The following is a 22565-nucleotide window of genomic DNA, read 5'->3' on the forward strand; positions in this document are numbered from 1 at the left end:
TTTTCCATAAATGTATTCTTTGTCTACCTGTGGTTTAGTTGGTGTCAGTATTTGACATAAAGACAGCAGGTAATGCAGGAAAACAGCTGCACTTTATGAGATCATAAATAAACAATCCATCATTTAGAAAAAAAATCAGCAGAATGTTTTTTACCTATTTCTTCAGACTAAAAACGTTAAATATATTGGTGCTGCTGTTTTAATGTTTCAGAACAATTTACATTTAATTTTATTTATTGATTGAATTATTTTTCTCAGCATCAAATGGTTCAATTGCTCAAAAATGTTTCTAGTTTAAATAATGACTGACAGATTTTTTTTATTTCAGGCATTTTAAGCTTCTTTTCTGTTTTAGACTATAACAGGGTTTCTGTGTTAGCTGTGTTAGTCCTTGTCTAGATAGTCCACTTAATCAAACTTCACAGATCAATTTTGATTGTCTTTATCAACGTCAGGTACAACACTTTTTACTTGGATATGGCAAAAGCATACTGGAAGGAGGTTGCCAAGGGAACATCGGCTAATACTAATAAGTGTTAGTACCGTTTGTTGGCACCGCCGCGGCCCGGTGCCAAGTGTCCCGCGGCACGGTTCCGGTCCGCGGCCCGGTGGTTGGGGACCACTGCCCTAAGGTATCAAAACCAATAAATGAGCTTCTGCAAGCTAAGCCAGAAAAAGCTCATTCTACAACACTGGAGGTAAATAGAAAATTGCATGAGGATCTCTTTCTTTCTTTTTTTCTTCCTGCAAGAGTGGCATTTTGAGCAAAGATGTCAAGACAATCTTCTTAAAAGCTACTTCCTCTTAAAGCTATAGGGTTCCGAGAAACTATGTTCGGAGACTGTTTCTCTCGGAATGCTCTCAAATTTACCGATGTTGCAATGCTTAAATGACTGTTCAGGGGAGGTCATTGTGCATTTTACACAAAAAAAAAGCAGTAAAATAAATCTCGGCAGTTTTTGATATACAAATACAGCAATTTCTAAACCTAAATATCGTAAAAATAATGAATTTATTAGAACACAGTATATTACTTTTGGAAGTAACAATTTATACTTAGAAAATTGATACTTAAGGTTTAATGAAGACTTTCTTGGTTTTGAAAGGAAAAGAAAAGGAGTACTGAAGGCACATACAGTCAAGACTTTTTTGTCTAACATTGTATTGCTATAAATTATGAAAAAATTGAACCATGAGCAACAGTATAAACCAATTAAAACAAAATCATAAGATAGTTACAGAGTGGAGCTAAAAGTAGCAGTCATTCACAGGTACACTTCAGCCATAAGACAGAATTTAAGCAAGAAAGAACCCAAGTTTCTAATGAATATGTTTGTATTTGTTTTGTCATTGTTCTCTTTAGTTTGTGGATTTGTGTGACATGAGGGATCTGCTCGGATTTCCGCTCTTAAACCTCATAACACAATTGTGAATGTTATTTTTTTTATTTTTTTGCTTCAGCTTTTTATCAATTGGAATAAAGTGTACAGTACATGTGTGCTTCTGTCTAACGGCTTGTGTTGAGTTCATGATCGTGGGCTTTTAAAACTCAATTTGTTTTTGATGCTTTTATCCAGGCTCTTTAATGATACAGAAAGCGGATATGATTGTAACATAAGCCACGCCTTCTCCTAATGAAGAGAGGTGAGATGATAGTAAAATCGAGTAAAGTATTTGGTCAGAGGTACAATATGTGTGTGTTACGTGGAGAGACACCTGCCCCTAGACTTGAGAAGCTTTGACCAAAGCAGCTATAATATCAATGCAAAATCAGACCCCCCAACTAAAACTATTTGTCCCTTTAGATGACAGAGGGGGGCTAAAAAAGGAGAAGGGGATGTCACTTTTGTATTTAATGGGCAATGTCCTTGCAGCCTTGCACAGGGAGCGCTCCAGTCTAGTGAGGGGTTAGTAATGTGAGTAACGGGAAGTAATAGGGTCCAATTTGTGAGTGTGACCATAACCCTATTGTATCCCGTGTCAGCCAAGTCAGAGGTCACCTACAACGCGTACAGATGCCGTCCTTGTTCGACCCATTATGGCCTTGAATGAATTTACCCAACACTAATTATGAAGGCTTGGCAATAAACCGCTCTCCTTGATGGGCCTCAACAGCCGCCTCAATGGCTTACTTTGATTTTTTTTACCCCTCCATACACACACAACAGCTCTGAGCTGCCATACCATCCTTCAGACTCTTCATTATTATTGTAATTGATTGAAAAAAATGTAATAATGAGCTTAAACCCCTGGTTGCCACATTTGATGCCATGCCACTTGGAGGTAGTCACAGCTGCAGAAGCAGACAAATCAAACTCAGCTAAATAAGCAGTCATTAACTAAACAATATTAGAAAAGAAACAGAAACACTTGACACTAAGATGTTTATGGTGGAAACTGTTGAAGGCAAAGAATGATCTCAAAATGGCTTTAAGCATTTCTGGTTGGTAAGCAGTGAACTCAGCTGAACACAGCTTGGTTATTTAGACTGAGACCGTTTCAGAAACTGCTGATTAAGTTATTTGGTCTGTCAGCAATGCAGTTAAATTAGCCAATGGCTTTGGTAGCAGTCATGTAGATAAGAATGACGTTCACACAACAATTTGTTAACATCAATCTCTGCTGCAAATTAAAAAACTTAATTCAAATCAAATCAAAACTTTTATTTGTAGAGCACTTTTACAACGCAAGCTACTCAAAGTGCTTTACAAAAAAAACATATTCAAAAGTAAAAACAAAAGGACAAGACAAACAAAGATTTTGTTTAAAACCCACACAATGCCGACCCTCACACACACACATACACCGTGAAAAAAAGAATGATAAAATGATGCAATGTTAAAACCTGACTTTTTACTGAAGTGGGGAAACGATGTTTTGGAGATATGTCCACATCAGTGACCCCCCTCCCAAATTCCCAGAATGCACTGCCACAATACCCCCAATATCTAGACAAAGAACCAGACCCGGGAGATCCCATTACAGAGACCCCGTTCACTGAGAAGGGTCAGTCACTGATGTGGAGGATCTCTCTGAGGAAAACACTGGAGTTACAACTAAAATGTAAAGGGAAAAAATAAATAAAAATTAAAATATATTTAAAACAAAAAATTATTACTTAACTAAACCTTAATAGACATATAAAATGCTAAATATGAATAAATACATTGAAATAAATAAATAAGTAAAAATAAACAAATAAATATATACACATACACGTATATCAAACGTTTAGATTGTTTTTTTGATTTGAAATGGTTTATTTCAAGCAATTAAGTAGAAATAATACACCAATGTATGATAATTAGACATATTAATAAATATTGCTTGAAAGGGAGTGGAGGGAAGCGAACTTATATAATCCTACCCCGTTATACTATAACCATTTTATTACATGATTTATCAATATCCGGTTCCCAGTTTTTATCAGACAGAATTAAAAATCATAGTTCTAAGTTTTGGGATAACCAAAAGGCCTGTATCAGAGGACCTCAGGGTCCGCAAGGGCTCATACTTTAAAATCATATCAGATAAATATGAAGGCCCAAGACCATAAAAACATTTATAAACCAATAAATGAACCTTAAAATCAATTCTGAATTGCATGGGGAGCCCATGCAGCGATTTTAAAATCGGTGTAATGTGTTCCCGCCCCTTGGTCCTCGTCAGCACGCGTGCAGCTGAATTTTGCAGCAGTTGAAGGTTCGATATCCTTCTTCTGGGAAGACCAGAGAGGAGGGCATTATAATAATCTAGCCTGCCGGAAATATTAGCATGCATTAGCACCTCTGTGCTGGCAAGAGAGAGAAATGGGCGGAGTCTGGCTATATTTTTAAGATGATGAAATCCTGTTTTTGTCATACTTTTAATTTGTGGTATAAAATTCATCTCAGAGAAAAAATTAACGCCCAGGTTTCTCACACACTTAGAAGCTTTGTAATTTTTTAGTTTAGTTTCAGTCTTCAGAACCGATCACTAAAACCTCAGTATTATCCAGGTTGAGCTGTAGGAAGTTCTCAGCCATCCATGTCTTAATGACTAAAATGCATTTTAACAGTATGTTCGCCATCAGGAGACAAAGAGTTGCATGTCATCAGCGTAGCTATGAAAACAAATGCCATGCCATGAAGTGAAACACTAAGTTTGTAAAAGATCAAACCTAAAGATTTGTCTTTTCTGTCTTTGGATCCCAATTAATTTTTCCTCCGACACACAGCATGAAACTTAGATAAAATGAGAATGTCATTTTTATAGGATATAAACTGGCATCACAGCTTATCAAATGCCCTCCTTTTCACAGCTTATGGATAGGTCATCCAACAGATGCACAGTATTCCCTAATTTATTGCAATGCTTACGTTCCATAAAAAAGCCTGCGATAGGTGCCTACATGTTTTTAGGACTCCTCACTACATACTTTAACCTCCAATGTCAGACAGATGCGAACATTTTCACACTTTCTTCTCTTTTTTAAACTCTCAAAGTTCAAGCTATCTCTAACTTTAGTAAACTAAAGCATTCCATTCGAGACCAGGCACTGAGAAGATTGCTTGGCAAGGTCAACAGCCAATCAGGATACAGAACACAAGACACTGTAAAATAAAATGCATTGAAGTTTCCTGAAAAAAATCAACAAAACCAAGAGAAGTGGACCGTGATATAGCAAGGGACTGCTAGAAACAATGTTTTTCCTATGTTTTAAGTTCAGTCTCCTCTTCAAACTTGAATGGCATTCTTCAGATATTGACACTGTGAATTTGCATTGGCTTTGTAAACTATTCCATGTTCTGTCTTTGTAACGATGTGTCTGCTCTTTGTGTGTCTGTAGTTCCTTTGTGACGGGGACTGCGTGCTGTGAGAACTTCTCTCCACTTCAAATCTGGGACTTTGAGCGGTAAATATACACTTCCAAACATTTATTTTAGTCCTTCTGCAGATTGTTTATAATTTCACATTTTACTTAAATGCCATGAATATATACTTAATGTTAAAAGAAGTGAAGTATTTTAGGGCTTTATTCATATAAAGTCGAGAGCTAGACAAATAAATACAACACCATTATCAAGATAGTTAAGATACTGATTTATTACCATGGTTTTTGCCCTGATGTGCTATAGGCTATAGGCTATAGGCCAAGGTCAATTTAATTGAGGGGAAACTTCACAACTACAACAGCTATATGAATTCATATGTCAATAGATAAGATGTAAAATTACTGCAAAGGTTTTAGGACCAAGATATAATGTTCCCTGTCTTCTCCAATGTACCTGGAGCACATAAAAAACTCAAAAGAGAAAATAGCTGAAAAAAATGGATTTTTTTATTCTCAAAATGAGTAACATTTGATAAGCAACTGTGCCAAAAGAGATTGTACAAAAGGTAATCTTTGTAGATTTGATTAATGAATTATCCAGGCAGACACATTTGTTATTAAGTGTAAATTTTGACATACGTACCAAAGTGAAAGAATGAAAGAAAAATGGAAGCAGTTAGGAATGACAGGAAATCCTCCACAGAATGGTAGGCCCCTACAGATTAGGGTTACTGGAGGCTGAGGCAAACAGAGGATGGCATTTTTTTGCTGAAACTCTAAACTGTATGTGGCCTTTACATTAGCTTAATAACGGTGCATAAAGAGCTTTATAGTGTAGGTTAGAATCGAAGCCATTGGTTCTGTAGGAGCCATAATGGAAGTGGCACGGGTGAAGCGCTGCGTCATCAGCCAGGTTGTGGGTGTGTCACTGCGACGTGTGTGGCACGAATGGATGAGGAAGTGGGGTGAGCCGCAGTGATTACATAATTTGTTGACCGCGTTATTTGTGTGAATTTGGAAGTCTGTCACTGCCGGATTATTTAATGTATTAATCGTTTGGACTGTATGGATGGGAAACCTGCAGAAGAAGGAAATAAATAATTCGCAGCGAAGCAGAAGTTTGGACTTTTATTGGAACGCACTGTGTGGCTCAGTCTTTGTATTGGTCAGAATAACCATTCTTGATCTGATACCTTTGATTAACATTTTCTTGCTAATCCAAAATTTTTTTCATGATATTTTTTTATAGTGAAAGTTATTTAAGTGATAAATTGACCAATCAAATTGACCAATCAACCTCAATAAAAGCAGGCGGCCTAGCTTCGAACATTTGAAGTGTTTGATTGACAAATTTTCCCAAGCCTTTCCCAGGCCTTCTAACATGCTCATTCCTGATTGGAGAGAGTGGTTACCATAGAAATGTGACAGGTCAATCATGGCTTTCTGAGGACGTTTGGTTCCAACATGGAAAAGGAAATATCGCGGAAAATGACGACTAAATTGACTTCACTTGCTTGAAACCAGAAGCAAGGCATTTTCTATGGGTGACGCCACACGTGATTCGACCAATTATCTCTTATACGATCAATGATTTCAATCTAAATGTTCTTCAACAACATTCTTCAGAAAGAATTTTGCTTGTTTTAGGCCAAAAGGATGTGGTGCAGTGGTCAATGTTGCAGCAGATCTGAAGGAGCCTCTGGTTAAAGACCCTTTGGTGATGCTGAAGGTTTTGCCTGGTGGTTTTCATTAAAGTCCACCTCCAATGAAATTTGTGAGTTTTTAGTTTTTGACATGTGCTTGTGGCAATTTTCTTATGTACAAATGTGATTAAAAAATCTTTTCTTTTTTGTATTTCTGAGTATTTTTCCTTTTAAAACGCTGTCGATCAAACCGTCACAAAGATACTCAGTTTGAATGTGAGCTGTTGTGATGTCACAACGACCCATGAGCAAATGTGCACAAGCTCCCTGATCTTGTCCAGCGTGTACATCAGCTCAGGTGCAGGAGAAGAGACGATGGCACATTGCTGCCTCCCTTCTCAGATTTTAAGTGCGTCTTAGGCTGGATTTTGTTGTTGGCTACATGTATTTAAAATTGAACTTAAAGTTAAAATCCCAAATGTGTTCTCTGCATTTGTGTTCTTTCTCTGACTGAGTTTGAAGGCTTGCTGTCCCGCATTGACCATAGAGGGTAAAAATAAAAACGATAATAAAATCAGAGGACCTTTTTTATTATTGCCTCCATGAAAATAATAAAAATATCATAACGTTCAGGCTGGCTCCCCATCCCACGGCGGGTCTGTCTGGTCGCTCCAGCTCCATCAGCCCTGCGACAGAATGTCCAAGGTGTACTCGCCTTTGCCCAACAGTAGCTGGGGGGGGGTACTGTCAGGCGATTTTCTTTGCTTGATCTGGAATGTGTAGCAATAATTACTGGCTTATTGTGATTATGTGTTCTATTAATAATCCATGATTATTAGATATTGGTTACTGATACTGTTTACTGAAATCCTGAATGAATGTTTTTCGAAGATAATCAATCATTTGGTTACTTGAAAAGAATCTATCGGATCCGAACCGGATTACAAAAACTGTAAAACTATAAAATGAATGAACTCTAGGGGTGGGATTATATAAATTCACTTCTTCCAGCTTCTTTTCAAGCAATAAATAAAACTCTACTTGACTTTAGTTAATGATCACTGTATTTAATTAAGCAAAATGGGATTTAAGTGACTTTTTTGTTTTATTTTATTTTCTATCTTTTTAAAATATGCATTTCAACATTTCTGTAATGAGTTTGATAAATATATGTTAATTCTTTGTTGCTTTGACTACAATGCTTGAAATAAATCGAATCAAATCGCGCCGCTGCCAGATCTTGGCGCACAGCACGTCGCTCAAATCGCACTGCTGGAACTCAGATTGCGTCTGTTGCTTGGACTTATCATTGAAACTGTCCCCTCCGCTGCAAATCGCTGAACTTAACCCTTTAGCACTTAACGTAGGTATTTGGAAAATTACGTGTGTTGTCTCTTTCTTTCTGGCATTTCATTTTATTTGCTGTTTAAGGCAATTCAACAATCTGCATGTGCTAGCATCAAATCTGCAAAGCAACCTAAATTCTAATGTAATTCAAAGCACTTTTCATGTTCCTATCAAAATTATTTTTGGTGCATGCAGAAGTGGGGGGGGGGGGTCAAGGGCGGAGCTACTCAGCTCAGCACCAATGGCCACGCCTACTTAGAGGAGATTTTGGAAACAGATAAACATGAAATATTTCTTTTTAAGACATTGAAGTTGTGGAATTTTGGTTAAAAACTTCATAGTCATATTTAGAACACCCCTAGGAATTATTTAATTTAAAAAATGTCATAGGGCAGGGGTGTCAAACTCATTTTCACTGAGGGCCACATCAGCATAGTGGCTGTCCTCAAAGGGCCAGATATAACTTATTCACGTAACTAAATGTAATGAAAAATAAAAGTAACTACTCTTTAATGTTAAATTACTCATATATTTATTATAACTTTTTAAAGTGATAATTACAGTTGCATAGAAAACACATGTTTGTTTGTTACTCTAGCATAAATTCTTTTACATTTGATTCTGTCAGGTTAGGTTATATGGACAGTGTTTAAGTCCTAATGTAAAGTTGCCCAATCCGACATTTCAAGTCCGATTCCCCCTAGATATGAATAAATGCACACCAATTTTTATTTTTTATTTTAAGAAATAAAAAACTTTTATGCTCATGCGGGCCACATAAAATGACATGGCGGGCCACATTTGGCCCGTGGGCCTTGAGTTTGACACATGTGTCATAGGGGGACTTTAAACAAAACATCTTTCTTTAAATAATCGGCTTTCCAGAGCAGACCCAAAAAAGAAACAATGATGTTTTTTAGCTTGTTCAGCCACTTTCAGTCACTTGGTCTGGTGCTGCTGTTCCAACACATGACTGAGAACATTGAAGGAGTATAGACTGTGTCGTCATCTGTGGTGCCACTACGGATTGTTCTCAAATGTAACATTGTCCCAAGTTGAATCTGAAGGAATCTGCTGTTGTGCAGTTTTGACAGCTGGGACCATCAAAATCCTAAAGTGTTGACCTGTGTCAAAAGCACAACATGATAATAATGCTGGATGGACAAACCCAGCCCGCAGGAGCATTGAGAATCTATTAGTTCTTCTGATGAGTTTGAACACCACCCACATCCAAATTCAGCTTCATCATAGACTCCCCTTCAACGCTGGCTTAGCTCTGATACCTTGGCAGGAGAGGGAGAGACCCAATAAAGCATCCTAGGGAGAAAACCTTAACCCAATAAGGATACTTCCTGTGGTAAAACCAGGGGATTACCATTTTAAAGCTGCAGATTAAGCTCTAGAGTGAGGGAGGGGGCACACGTTTTAGCATAGCCCTTTTCTGTCACCAAGGGCAGCAGCAGTCTATAAATGGTTGCTACGTGGCAGGTATCACACATTTGAGAGTAGCTCACAGTCACGGTCATTGAGGGTATTAAATGGCAACAAAGAGACAGTTATTCTGCAATAATCTGTCCTGCTGAGTTCTAGTTATTCTTCAATAATGAAGACTGAAGGGCAAGCGGTAAATAGCTGTGATCACAAGAAGATAGAACTCTGATCACATTATACCAACCAGAGGCAATCAACTTTATTTATCACATCAATGCATTTCTGTCTGATCAGTCTGACACATGTGGTCAGGTGCCGCAACTAAAAGCTTTTTTTTTGGAAAAACTTTTGACAATGTCAATTGTTTGCTGCAAGTTTTCACGTTTTTTCCCACAACCAAAAATGCCATTGATACTGCTTTAACCCTAGTGACTATAGCTGTAAGATGAAGTTGTGGTTACTACTGCATTTGACCGAGTACCAGGTTAAGTCCACACATCAACTGTTCAGTGCTGTAGATAATTAAATGGCACAGTAACAAATATTTGACATCATAAAACAAATTCAAAGAAACAGTTTTCCAAGACCATAACTAGTGTCATAGTAAAAACATTTAAATGAAGCCTATTTTTATTAAAGTCCTATTCATTTACCAGAAAAAAAAACTATTTTGTACAGATATAATAAAAAAATTGAACCCTGAAAAAAAAAACTTCTTTAAATGTGTCTCTTTAAGTGGACAATGCAACCAAACAGTGTCACAATCCAGTGCTTTTGAGTACAGGTCTCAAATCCGGGTACGTCTAAAGAGTTATGTCAGGAAGCCAATCCAATGTAAAACCAAAACCAAATCAATCATGACTCTGACAGAACATTACTGGACTGATCGGGACTCAGGTTAACAGCTGCCACCGATGCTGGTTGCCCTTAGAGTGCTGATGGTAAATAGGCTGCTGTTGCTCAATAAATGAGAGGTGGATGGCATGTTTTTAGATTGAAAAAGAACGATAGGAGGATGTGGCAAAGAGCAGTAAGGAGGAAGTAGAAGAGACAGACAGAATGACGGGTAGTTGGTCCTGACAGTGGTATGGAAGTGTTGAGGAGAGGCAGCAGTAGAGTTTCTGACTGTTGGCGATCTTGGTAAGTGAAAGCGTATTTTAGGAACCCCCCTAACAGTAATCTGTCCAAGGAGGTTCTCCAGAAAATGGATGACAGAGGAGCTATGTTTTGTTTAAGGAGAAGGACAGAAAGAGGAGTTCAAAGAGGAGGTGGGACTTCTCTGGACCCCTTTATTTAACTGTTGGATGCACCGACTGACAAATTAGATTTTTTACGATATAACTTTAGCCTATCTTTTATGAATTCATAGGAAATGTGTTTAAACTTATTGTGTTGATAAGTTTGATATGTTTTATTGTGTTGATAAACTTGCATCACAACACCAATGCTTGACTTTGAGCCTCATTTTGTTTCTAATGTCCTCACTGTGCCTCTCATAAAGACAGTTTTTTCAGTTATACATGTATACAACGGCCCTGAAGTGCAAATAAATCGGAGCAAAAACATTTTAAGGATTACAATTATTGTTTTGATCTTTTTTTTTTTTATTTTATTTTTTTTTCAACTTGTCCTGTCCAACAGCTGGGCAGACAGATGAGAGCTGAGGGCCTCTTGTGTTGGACATATTTTACTTTAACAAGAGGGGTTATTAATCTTCAGACAAACCAAAGGTATGTCTGAATAAACCCCTTTTGTAATTGAGGCCAAACTTTATTAATTTCAATCATGTCTGAAAAATCTTTGGTGTTGGACCGGACGGAAAAGGAAAGAGGGGAAGAAGAGAGAGGGACGTTAGACAGAGGGGGGGTAGGGGGTGATAATAGGAGGGGAAGGGGGATAAGACCATGAAGCAGCATAAAGCAACAGGTTTACTGGTTGTTAATCATTATGGTAAGGTTCAAATGTAGTACAAAAAGGGCGGGGCCTATCCACACACACACTCAAATGTTATAAACACACCTGCTAGCTGCAAAAATGTCCCCCTGTCGACATGTACACAAAATAGATAGTGTTCACACGCATACTTATGCCTTAAAACCAACTAGTGTGAAATATTTCAGTCATTCAATCATGCAAACTGTTAGTGCAAAGGTGAGCTAACACCTGTGCTCAGGTGAGTGTTTATGTTCTTCTAAAGTGGATGGTGGAACGTGAAAAGGAGGGAGAGTGCCCAGCCATCCCCACCCCAAGACCCCCACCGCAGCAGCAGCGGCAGCCGGAATCCCCCCAACGCCACACGGGAACCGGCAGGGAACAACCGCCGCCCGGGCGACCAAGCCCGCCACCCAGGCCAGGGCCAGCAGGGCCGCCGCAAGGCCCCCAGAGCCAGAGGCCAGGGAGGCACGGAGGGAAAGAGAGCGCCGCCCCAGCCCAACCAGGAAAGCAGCCCCCCCGCCACGCCGGGAGAACCCAACGCAGGGCCCCACCGGAGAAGGACGCCCACAGCCCCAAACGAGCACCCCACCACCACCCAGGAGTTCCGGGCATCCCCCCGCCCCAACCCCAGGTACGAGCCAGGACCCCCCAAAGGAGACCCGCTCCGCACTCCAGGCAGCCATCCGCCCGGCCCACGGTTGGTCCAGGGAGGAGCGAGGCAGGGGCCCGCCGCCCCCGCCCAGGAGGGGGGAACCCCGGGGAAAAAAGAGGGCCCACAAGGGGTGTTGTAAATATGGCCCGACCAGGCTCGGCCACAGTTGGAAATTTGGCGGGGCCCAGCACTCAGGAGCAAGGACCAGAACCCACCCCCCAGGGACCAGACACCCCCGGCTCAGATGTAATGTGAACCCCCCCACCGCGCGGAGAGAGCACCGCCGGGCTCAGGCAGCCGGCACCCCGGGGACACGGCCGCCGTTGCAAAGGGGCCCGTACCCCCCACCAGGGAAGAGGCAGGGGACAGATGGACCCAGGTCCCACCTTCCTTGCAAAATGTGTGTGCGTGTATGTGTGTTTGAGAGGGTGTGTGTGTGCATGTGTGTGTGTTTATGTTGGGATGTATATATTGAGGGGGGAGGGGTGTGTGTACTAAGGGGGGTGCAGTTAAAATTGGCCGGTAGGGCACTAAGGGGACATCTCCTGATTACTCACAGTGACGTCCCCTCACCCTCCCCACCAAGGGGCCCTAAATGTCTAAGGTGCGGTTAAAATTGGCGGTATTGTTTTGATCTTTGAAATGTTTTTGCATCGAGTGATTTGTTGATGTAAATTGGCACTTCCCGGCCACCATACATATTCTATATTAATAAAATGTTTTCCCAGTGTGCTTCATATATTTTAAAATTTCCACAATTTGTATGTTTCTTCTATTATGTCTGTCCTAATTTTGTTCCATATGGTAATGTTGTTTTTGAACATATGACCGAGAGAACAATCATGATTGTGTCCTCCACAGATCCACCTGTGTTTGCAGACTGGGCTCAGGTTTTCGCCGTGGTGCCGGCATTTTGGACATAGTGTTTGAGTCTCCGTTCCAGCTTCTTACCTGTGGCTATGATACCTTTATAAGATTATGGGACCTCCGACTCAGCACACAGTAGGCAACTTTTGTTTTCTATGCCCCAAAATCTGCTTTAAAACTAAAAGATGTTTAGAGATCTCCAGCAGACCACTACTCATGAAATTCCCCACAAATTAGTTTTTGAGGCTTAGCTTCAATGTCTTCTTAAGGCTGTAGATATCTGTTAATTCTGCAATAATTTTAAACCTATTTATCTTAATTCATTAACCTTTTTATTAATGTGCTTACATAAAGCAATCAGCCAACTGGCAGTTTCTTTCCGATGATCTCCTGTGTCTAAATCACCTTGTTTAGAGTAGTTATGATCAGTGTTTGTATTTAATTTATTATTTTATTGCAATGGTGGTACGTGAAGCTGTTATTTTTCAGTAACAAGGTAATCTCATTAACCTTTTTTGTTTACTTTCCTTACTAAATGTTAACATGCATTACAATGAATTGATTGAACAAACTAAAACTGCATGGGGGGGGGGGGGGGGGACTGTGGGCTAACATTGGAGTAAGCAATTATGTAAAAAACCCACACAAGAAAAACAAGGAAAATCGTCTCTGTTAAATTACCATCAAAAACACAAGGGGTGGTCACAGGCATGTATGTCAAGTCACAGATCAGTTCCATTACGTGTGCGTACATACTGGCTACCACTAGCGAAGACATCAGGAATGGAGAGCATTCTGGCACTGATGAACAATTTACAGGTTTTATAAACGACTTTAGTATTTGTATTTACTTTGTTAACTTTAATATGTAGATGATTGGCCACAACACATCGTCACCAACCTTGATGTTGCACCGTCAACATCACACACAATTATTGTTTAAGTAAGGATAAATGGCCTACAACGTGTGCGTTATCAGAAATTAATGCACGCCATGGAAGCCTGAACTGTCCGACGCAAAGTGGAGGATGGGTGCTTCTGCGAAGTGAAAGTCAGTTTTTAGGGCTTTATTCTTGTTATTTTTTCAGTTTGGAAAGCTTTTTTCTCAAAAAGCGGACCATTTGTGGCTCCGCACCACGCCGCACCGACCTCCGATCTCAACTGCAGCCGCAAAGGAAAGCAATATCTATGCTGATGATCATGACGTGTTAAATAAAGCATCCGTTCAGAGAAAAAGTTCACCTATTACCGCTTGTTTTTGTCCTATTTAAGCTTTGTGACCGGAACTTCTTTTTTAGACGTGTGGTTATCACTTTTTAACGCACACCCAGAAGCCAATCAGAATCGAGAATTCACCCAGAACATGGTATAATGAACAACAATACATACCCCCCAACATAAGAGCTGGGCAGATAAAGCTAAAAAAACTACTCTTGCCATTTGCAAGCAAAAAAATTCAGAAAAACAATGAAAGTAGGGGATTTTGGTCATTGTGACGTTTTTTTTATTTTTACTAAATAGCGGTAGACTGCCAGTTACTTAAGCTCAAAGTTAGCAAAGTTGAGTTCATTTTTATTCTATCATCTTCAACCTTTTTTTGACAGACATGGAGTGTTTTTACACCTTATAACTGTCTGCTACTCTTTTTAGGACTATTTTCTGAAATGGTCTAAGGGTGGATTTTTTTTACACGATCAGCTGTTGTCGTTTGGCAACAACAAATGCCGCTTCAGAAGCGACCTTAGATTGCTGTTATTATTTTCTTTTTTTTGTTTCAACAGAGCTATGGTAACAAGTTATTTTCTCACTGTCGGATCATAAAGTTTAATTTTATTGTAGTTTAATAAATAAGCCTCAGTACGTACCCGCACTTTGTTGAATCGATGTTTTTGTGACCAAAAATGCCTTTGACCTTGCGATGTATTTTTGACAGTAAGTCAACAGTTGAAATTTCATATTCAAGATTATTTTCACAATAGAAATGTTGAATGTGAAATTAAAACTTGTTTTCATATTTTTTTTTTGAAAATTTGTGTAAAAATCGTATTGCATTTTTTTTCTATATGCATACATTTATTTTAACAGTCTAACCCCAAATGTAGTTCACACTACCAAGAGAACCTCTGAATGACCTCATGAAATCAGACATGGAGACTATCAACACTGTAGTAGAGCTAAACCTGATCTCTCAACATCATCTGTCTCTTCTATAATGTAGCGCACAGGCTAAAGGCTTTAAAAGTAGCTCCTCCCACACGCGGTGGTAGCATCAGGTTTATGAACATCCTTTTGGAGAACTGTCGAGCATCAAATTTTAAGCATGTCAAAAATAAAGGGGGTGGACGTGAATTCGACACACAAATTGCGGTCTAAGTCAACACAGCATTAAAGTCCCACTCTGATCATCTTTTGATCAATTTTCAAAGTGTTCCCAGTAGTCTTTAATTGTGATGATGATGTTTTTAGCCAAAATCAAAAGAACCTGTCGTTTTCTAGAACATAGTTTCTGCAGAGCAGCAGGAGTTCATCGGAAATTCACCTCCGAGTTGTTGGTGCAGAGGAGGCTTCCACTCATTTCCCATCATCCATCTGTTTACACGCTCTCCTGCTAGCTTACAGCCCTTCATAACGTAACATCACAGGTGTAACAAAAGTGGCAGCAATATCAGATCTATCCAGCCGTCCAGTTTGGATCCAGATTCCAGGATTCATGGAACTATCTGAATGGAGTAGGAAGCTTGTAGCCCACCAATAGCAGTTTTTACATAACAGTATTTTTTCATCTAATCCTGGTTCATAACAATTTGATTAAAGAAATACTCAGAAGCACAGTTTTGAGCTTAATTTTCTTTACATATGTCCTCCATCATGAGAAAAAAGCTACAAGAACATGTTAAAAACATCAACATTACCATTTTCATTGGAGTGGTCTTTAAGTGACTTTGCAGTTTATTCCATGTATTTTAAACCAGCTTGAGACTTTACTTGTGTGGCTTCTTTGCGTTTTTTATGAATTTTACTAAATTCATTAACTTTTTTTTAATCTTGATATGTACGCTGTATCTTTCTGACACTATAGCCAAGTTTCCACTTAGCGGTCCGGTTTGGTCCGGCTTAGAATGGTCCAAGCAATTCTGGTGAGCGTTTCCAATCAAAGTTGAGCCGTCATGGCGCATGTGGGGTTGATGATGATGGAGGTCAACTAACAACAATGATCATCCAGCATTGGTATAAACAAAGAATTTCATGTTTCAGAGAAGATTGCGGCAGCAAAGAGGAATACATCCCCTTTCTTAGAGCTTTCTTTTGTCGTAATGACCTTCAGCCAATCAACGGGGTTTCAACAGTAGCTCCGCCCTAAACTGTCCGTTCCATTTTTTTCATGGACCTACAACCAACGGGGGCCCAAAAATGGTACAATTCGGTCCCGCTTAATTGGTCCATTTCTAATAGAAATGCACAAAATACTTTACTGCTCAGTGGAAACGAGGCATATTAGTGCCATTTTTCTTTCAACCTTTTGCCCAGCTTTTTGGTCACATGATGATGTTTCATCTTTTTTACCCAACAGGAAACCTGTGAGAGAGTGGGAGGAGCCTCATGATAGCGCTCTGTACTGCATCCAAACAGATGGAAATCACATGATAGCCAGTGGCTCTTCTTATTATGGAGTCGTACGTCTTTGGGACAAACGGCAGAAGGCCTGTTTGCAGGTATATTCTTCAAATACGGCATCCACTGTGACGTTTCTCTAAAAAATATTACAACAGCTTTAGGATGAATATTATTGGATATTCTAACGTTTTGTTTTGTTTTGTTTTCTGTGCAGTTCTACCAACTCAGCTCCAGGCCAGTGAGCAGCCCGGTGTACTGCCTGAGGTTCAGCAGCTCTCACCTGTATGCAGCCTTGGCCACTTCCCTGCACTCACTGGACTTCAGACACAGCCACATCCATGCAAAATGATGCACATTTTAAATGTACAAATGACAGAAATGTCATTTTACAAGAAAGCGTCATTGAATTGATTAGAATAAATCTAAGGTGGCCAGTAAATTTACGGCGTTAAACATTTTACTTTTAATTTCCAATTCAAAACACAAACAAAATATTGCCGTCAAGTAACTGAATTTTTGGTAATTTTCAGCATCAGCAGTCTGTTTTTTTTGAATGGCTCCCAAAACTACAGCAGGAAAACTTGTACACAGATCAGCCAGTCAGGTTCAGGTTCAGGTCCTACCCACTGTAGGTTTTGACCAAAGCAAGTGAGAAAGTGGACAGTTTTTCTCTGCTACTCACTTGATTAGAGCTTTACAACCTGATGTATTTATAGAACAAAATTTTAGAGTGTGCCAATAGAAAAAAAACAAACCTTAATAGAATAAAAACTATATTAAGCTACCAACCTGGATTACTTCTGTTGCATCACTTTATTTGAGATCAAACGTAAAAAAGAACACTATCTTTATCTGACAGCAGCATCCAGAACCACTCATTCCTGAGAAAAGGAATGGCACACTCATTTACACAATTGTAAAACTCACTGAGACTTAATTGTAGTGAAATCAACAAAGGCCAATAAAAATGTGTGTCAGGACAAATTGGGATTTTATTGCAAATTGGTCTTTGCTTGTGTCAAAAACACATGACCTGTTTGCTTCTCATTTCCCATTGCAGATATTTGTTTTCACCACAGAAGCAACTCTGAGTAAACTCTAGAAATAACTTTAGGAAATTCTTACTTAACACATGATAGAAAGCAAAATGGATCATATATATATGCACAGTTTGGTTCTATGCTTGGACCCGCTGTATTTACAGTAGGATTACCAGCTATTTACACATATTGTTTCAAAATCCTAAAGCTGGACTGGCTGACTACTGAAACCTCACTGTCAGCTGTCATAACCTCAGTACACAATGTGAAGCTGCACTGAAGCCAAAGAGAATTTGGTCTTTTTAGAAAAACTGTGTGATTGTTGATTTGTGTTTGGAGTCTGATATTTTGTGAAAATTTGCAGTTTATCACTTTTTTTGGAACTTAAAAACTTTAAAGAGATTTGGACTGATTATTCATATGATTATTCATATGAATTATTCATTATTCATATGATTAATCATATGAATAATGGTTATTCATATGATCTGACTGTAAGTCAATCAGGGACGCTTTGCTCCTTTTAGACGTTCTAACAGTAAAAAGTCAATTTTCCATTTTTCTCTTTTGGTGGGAAGTTTTTGCCAGAACAGATCACTCTGGTTCATTTCACATGCAGCGGTGCAGTAATTGCATCAAACTACTGATACTCTTGTCACACGTTGTTCCAACACAATTAGATGTTGCTTGTTCAAAAAATACACAAGTTCTAAAGAGTTTTTAAAGCAAAGAACCTTTGAGAAACCCTAAAAAAAATATTTGCACAATCCACCAGTTTTGTAAATAAAACATGAATTTATTATTGTTGTTGTTGAATTAATTTAGACATTTGAGACTTTAAATCAGAAAGAATTTCAGAACAACAAAAGATAAATGAAAATATCCGCTGCTTCTCTTTTACTCCATGCGTATGCGTATCACCTTCTCCTAAAGCTTTAGGTCTTTGCATGGTATTTGGAACGTCCATCCATCTTCTATTCAAACTCAGTCCCATGCAGGCTCGGTGGAGCCAGCTGCCTCACCCTGAAGGGAGTCGGCTGCAGGACAACTCACCGACAGAAACGCCTTCAGCTAAGGGACGGATTCACTGAACAACTAAGGGAGCCTTATTTTGGACTTTACATGGAAATCCACCCAGATCCTTAACTCATTTTCTATGACGAGCATATTAGAATGTGTTTTTAATGCCCCCACCCACCCCCATAAACATTTGTGTAACATAGGTTGTTTAGGTCAAACCTGTCAGCGATGCACATTGGTTTCTGCTGGTCTCCCCCTGTCAGGCCCTGTGTGTGTTTGTGTAAATCAATGGAAGAGATTCATTAGTTGGAGACAAAACATTTGTCTGTTCAAAAACAAAGAGCCCGATCATTCTGTCATCATGGCTCTGGAGCCAGAAGGGGACATTTGGAAAGCTCTACAGGACAGGTCTTTCCTTAGAAATGTAAGGAATGTAATGCATATCATCTGGATAGCATGCTCTAGGAACAGCTATCCAGAATGTAACTAATATGCCGAGATTTTAGAAGGTTATTGTTAAGTGTGGTTTAGTTACCGACAAAACCGCCACACTTGATGGATTCTCAAATAAATGCATGATGCTGGTGAGGTAAAGCTGTGACATGCTTTTCCAAGAAAGAGATTCTAGTAAAATTCATGCTCACTTTTAACAGTTTAAATAAAAGATAATATTATTAAAAAGAATAATATGTTTTACTTGGAGTTTGCATGTTCTCCCCGTGCATGCGTGGGTTTTCTCCGGGATCTCCGGCTTCCTCCCACCGTCCAAAAACATGCTACATAGGTTGATTGGCAACTCTAAATTGTCCATAGGTGTGAGAGTGAATGGGTGTGTGATTGAGGAGATTCCACCCTGCGACAGACTGACGACCAGTCCAGGGTATCCCTTGCCTACGCCCAAGTGGCCGGGATAGGCTCCGGCAACCCCGTGACCCCGAAAGGGAATAAACTGTTAAGAAGATGAATGAATGAAAAAAAAAAATGAATGAATGTTTTACTTCAAAAGCTCCTTTCAAAGCACAAGAGATCAATATAAAAAAAGTGATTAAAACAAAATAAACTATTCAAATTTGAAAACAGTGGACTTGTTTCTACAAACTGATTGAAGAGTTAGTTTTACGAAACCAACTGCTCTAAACAAAAATGACTTCCACACGGGAAGAGAATCAATGCTTTGGAGTGAGTTCTAGAGTTGAGGAGCCTGCTCTCCATGGTGCTGAAGCAGACAAAGGACACCGTGAGGAGCTCTGAGAGAGCAGCTTGACGTTGCAGTATGGAGGAGATCAGACAAATCTAGAAGAGAAAGGTGTTGAAGGCCCTTGAAAATGTACAGAAGCCACTGATGTTCTGAGAAGAAAAGCTTAGTTTTTCCCAGAGTACTGGAAAAATTTAAATTAATGGAGATGTTTTTGTAGAAGACCAAAGAGAAGAGAGCTACAGTGATCTATGTGAAAAGCTACACGGTTGTGGAAAAGTACAGAAGTAAATTTAAAGATGAGAGAGGGGCAAAGACGGAGGATATTTGAATGCCGACGACTGTTAGCTTAATAGGGAGAAGATAAGCCAAAGATTATGCTTTCACTCTCTGTAAAAGGACAGGCATGTCTTCAGACACTCCAGCTCCACAGTTCCTTGTAAAAGACCAAATAGTTATCAAGGCAGCTAAACAATTGAATCGGTTAGTTCAAAAGGGGCCGAAGTCCAAGAGGTTTGTTTTTCCAGGAAATTATTATAATTGCATTGCTTAAAGGGAGGCTACACCAAATGATTAATACTTTAACCAGATTTAGCACCAGTTCATAGCTTACAAATGCTATAATATGAATCACCTCACTTTTATCATTTCAGAGTACTAGCAAACCAAAATCTCTGGACTTGGGCCCTTCTTGAATTAAACAGGGGTGCTGCCATATTGGATAACTAGTGCTGCCATCTATGAGATAAAGCTAAACCCATGGAAGAGAGGCCCAAGTCCAGGAATTTTGCACTTAATGCATTTTAAATGTCAAGCATACACTGCAAAAAAAGAAAAGTTCATAGAACTTAAAATTGTAAGGCAACAAACTTAGGTACAATTTTGAGTTAAGGAGCTAAACTCAATATTTTAAGTTTTGTGTTGGAGTTTTCAAACTCATTTATCTAAGTTCTTCTAACTCAGTTGTGAGTTGTATGAACTTAAAAGTTCAAGTTGGATTAACTTTGAATCGTAATTTTGACCAACTCAGATGTAAGTTACAGGGACCTAAAATGTCACGTAATCCTAACTCTGAATCTTAATTTTTTCACAACTCAAGCTTAGATGTACAAACTTAATTTTTTGGGCTGTAAAAACTGAATTCCAATTCCAATTGACTTGACCAAAGGTTGATGTAACTTAAATTTGAGTTTTAAGAGCACCTCTGCATTTTCATATTTCCACATGCAACCCAGATCTTTTCAAGATCATTGAGTCACAGGTGAGCAGTCACAGCTCACCTGCATGTTTGCAGAGGGACAAATATATAATTTTGACTACACTCTATAACAGCAACAACATGAGTGTCAATTCTCTTCACAGCTCCCTAACCCAAGGTGTGGGAATCAACACTTCCCATGAGTCTTAGTTGCCATGGGCGGGGCTAAGGCCCAGTTCACCAAAACGTTGTTTACAAAATGGCTGAAGCCCCAGGGGGTGTTCCAGAAAGCAGGTTATAGTTATAAGTTTGAGGCTAAGGAAGTTGATAACCTCAGCTTTCAGTTCCAGAAATGGAGGTATGTTTCAGGGTAGGTCAAGTTGCCATAGCAACTCATGCTCTGAACATAACCTTGTGTGGAGCAGGTTTAGTTGAAGGTTAGTTTGTTTTCAGAGAGGTGAAGCAGCATGGCGTGTCCATTTGAAGATGATTTAGTGGATGAAGAAGCTCAGATAATACTTTTTCCACCGTGAGAGGGTGATAAGACCACATATAGATGTTGGAAAGAGAAACTTTTTTACTTTGATCTAACTTATTTGCTTCAGTTAAGATAAACATAATTTTTTGTTTAGTCATCTTAAAAATAACATGTAGTTGGCAGAGTTATTTTACTTTCATTCAAATTAATTCAATTAAGTAGGTGTAACTTTGATGCTGCTGTTAGATCGGCACCGCAAGGAATTGTGGGATACAACGTACTTTATGTACTTGCTGTGCACATGCATTAAACCAGGGTTACCAAGTCAAGCGTAATTACTCATATCAGATCTTTAGGAAACCAACATAGGATTTCAGCCAGAGTTCAGGTTTAAAGTCAGGGTAGTTTAAGCATGCTTCCTGGAATACCCGCTGGTTCGTGTCTGTAACACACAAACACACATATGTATAACTGATTCTAATACTTATGTCATTAAATAAGAGTTAAAACTTCTGCAGACGCTTCTTGACAAACCACTCAATCAGTGGACAATGCCAACTCCAAAAGTTGGCATTCCCGCATTTCACAATTAAAAAAGATAAGTTCACAGAACTTTATCACACTGTTATGAACTGCAACTTAGATATATAAGTACAGACAACTCAATAAATAATGTTGAACTGTACGACTACCTTAACTTGCTGAACTGACTTAAATTGTTGAATTGATTAGTAGAACTTAGGTTATTGAGTTATTACAACATAAAAGATTTTGTTAAGTCAAAAACTTTAAGTTGGATTTATTACAGTGTAGTCAATACATTACAATGGACTTAGGACTTTTTTTGCACATCATCAGATAGCTTTTCCCTTGAAGACCATAGAACTAATAATATCTCTATTTTGAAAAATTTTGGACTTGGGCCCCTTTTGAACTAACCGATTCAATTTTCTAAGATAAGTAAGTAATTAGTAAGTAAGTATTTAGTGAAATGAAGAACCTAACATCCATACAGGGGTTGACCCGTATGGGTGCTGTTGGTTTAAGGATTGTCTGGGCCCATAGAGGGTTAGACAGTAGACTGGTTCGGCCATGTCTTACAGAGGCGTGTCTTGCAGTTCTCCTGAGGCTCATGCGGCCACCTTGAAGGACGTCATAAAAATGTCATGCGTGTGGAAAGTGTGTGGTGATGTATTTGTGATACCATGTTCACACGAATGTAGGTGTTCAAGGAACCGCAAAACCCTACAGCCCTACATGCATTTCGATTTAGTGTTCACACTGGACAAGCAGGGAGGCGCTTCTTCTTCTTCTTTTTCTACTGTTTACTG

The 22565-nt window shown here is 39.1% G+C and overlaps 1 protein-coding gene across 1 annotated transcript in view; it reads left to right on the forward strand.

Annotated features, from left to right (window-relative positions):
- The window catches only part of fbxw4 (F-box and WD repeat domain containing 4), a 48408-nt gene extending 30510 nt beyond the window's left edge, over positions 1–17898 (forward strand). Inside the window, exons 6-9 of the mRNA XM_023963457.1 lie at positions 4829–4894; positions 12683–12823; positions 16260–16401; positions 16518–17898. Coding sequence (XP_023819225.1) covers positions 4829–4894; positions 12683–12823; positions 16260–16401; positions 16518–16652 — 484 coding nt within the window. The 3' untranslated portion in view covers positions 16653–17898. The remainder of the gene's footprint in view (positions 1–4828; positions 4895–12682; positions 12824–16259; positions 16402–16517) is intronic.
- Positions 17899–22565: the final 4667 nt, after the last annotated feature.

Source organism: Oryzias latipes, chromosome 15 (genome assembly GCF_002234675.1).
Source record: "Oryzias latipes chromosome 15, ASM223467v1".
In the NCBI taxonomy this organism is placed as follows: domain Eukaryota; kingdom Metazoa; phylum Chordata; class Actinopteri; order Beloniformes; family Adrianichthyidae; genus Oryzias; species Oryzias latipes.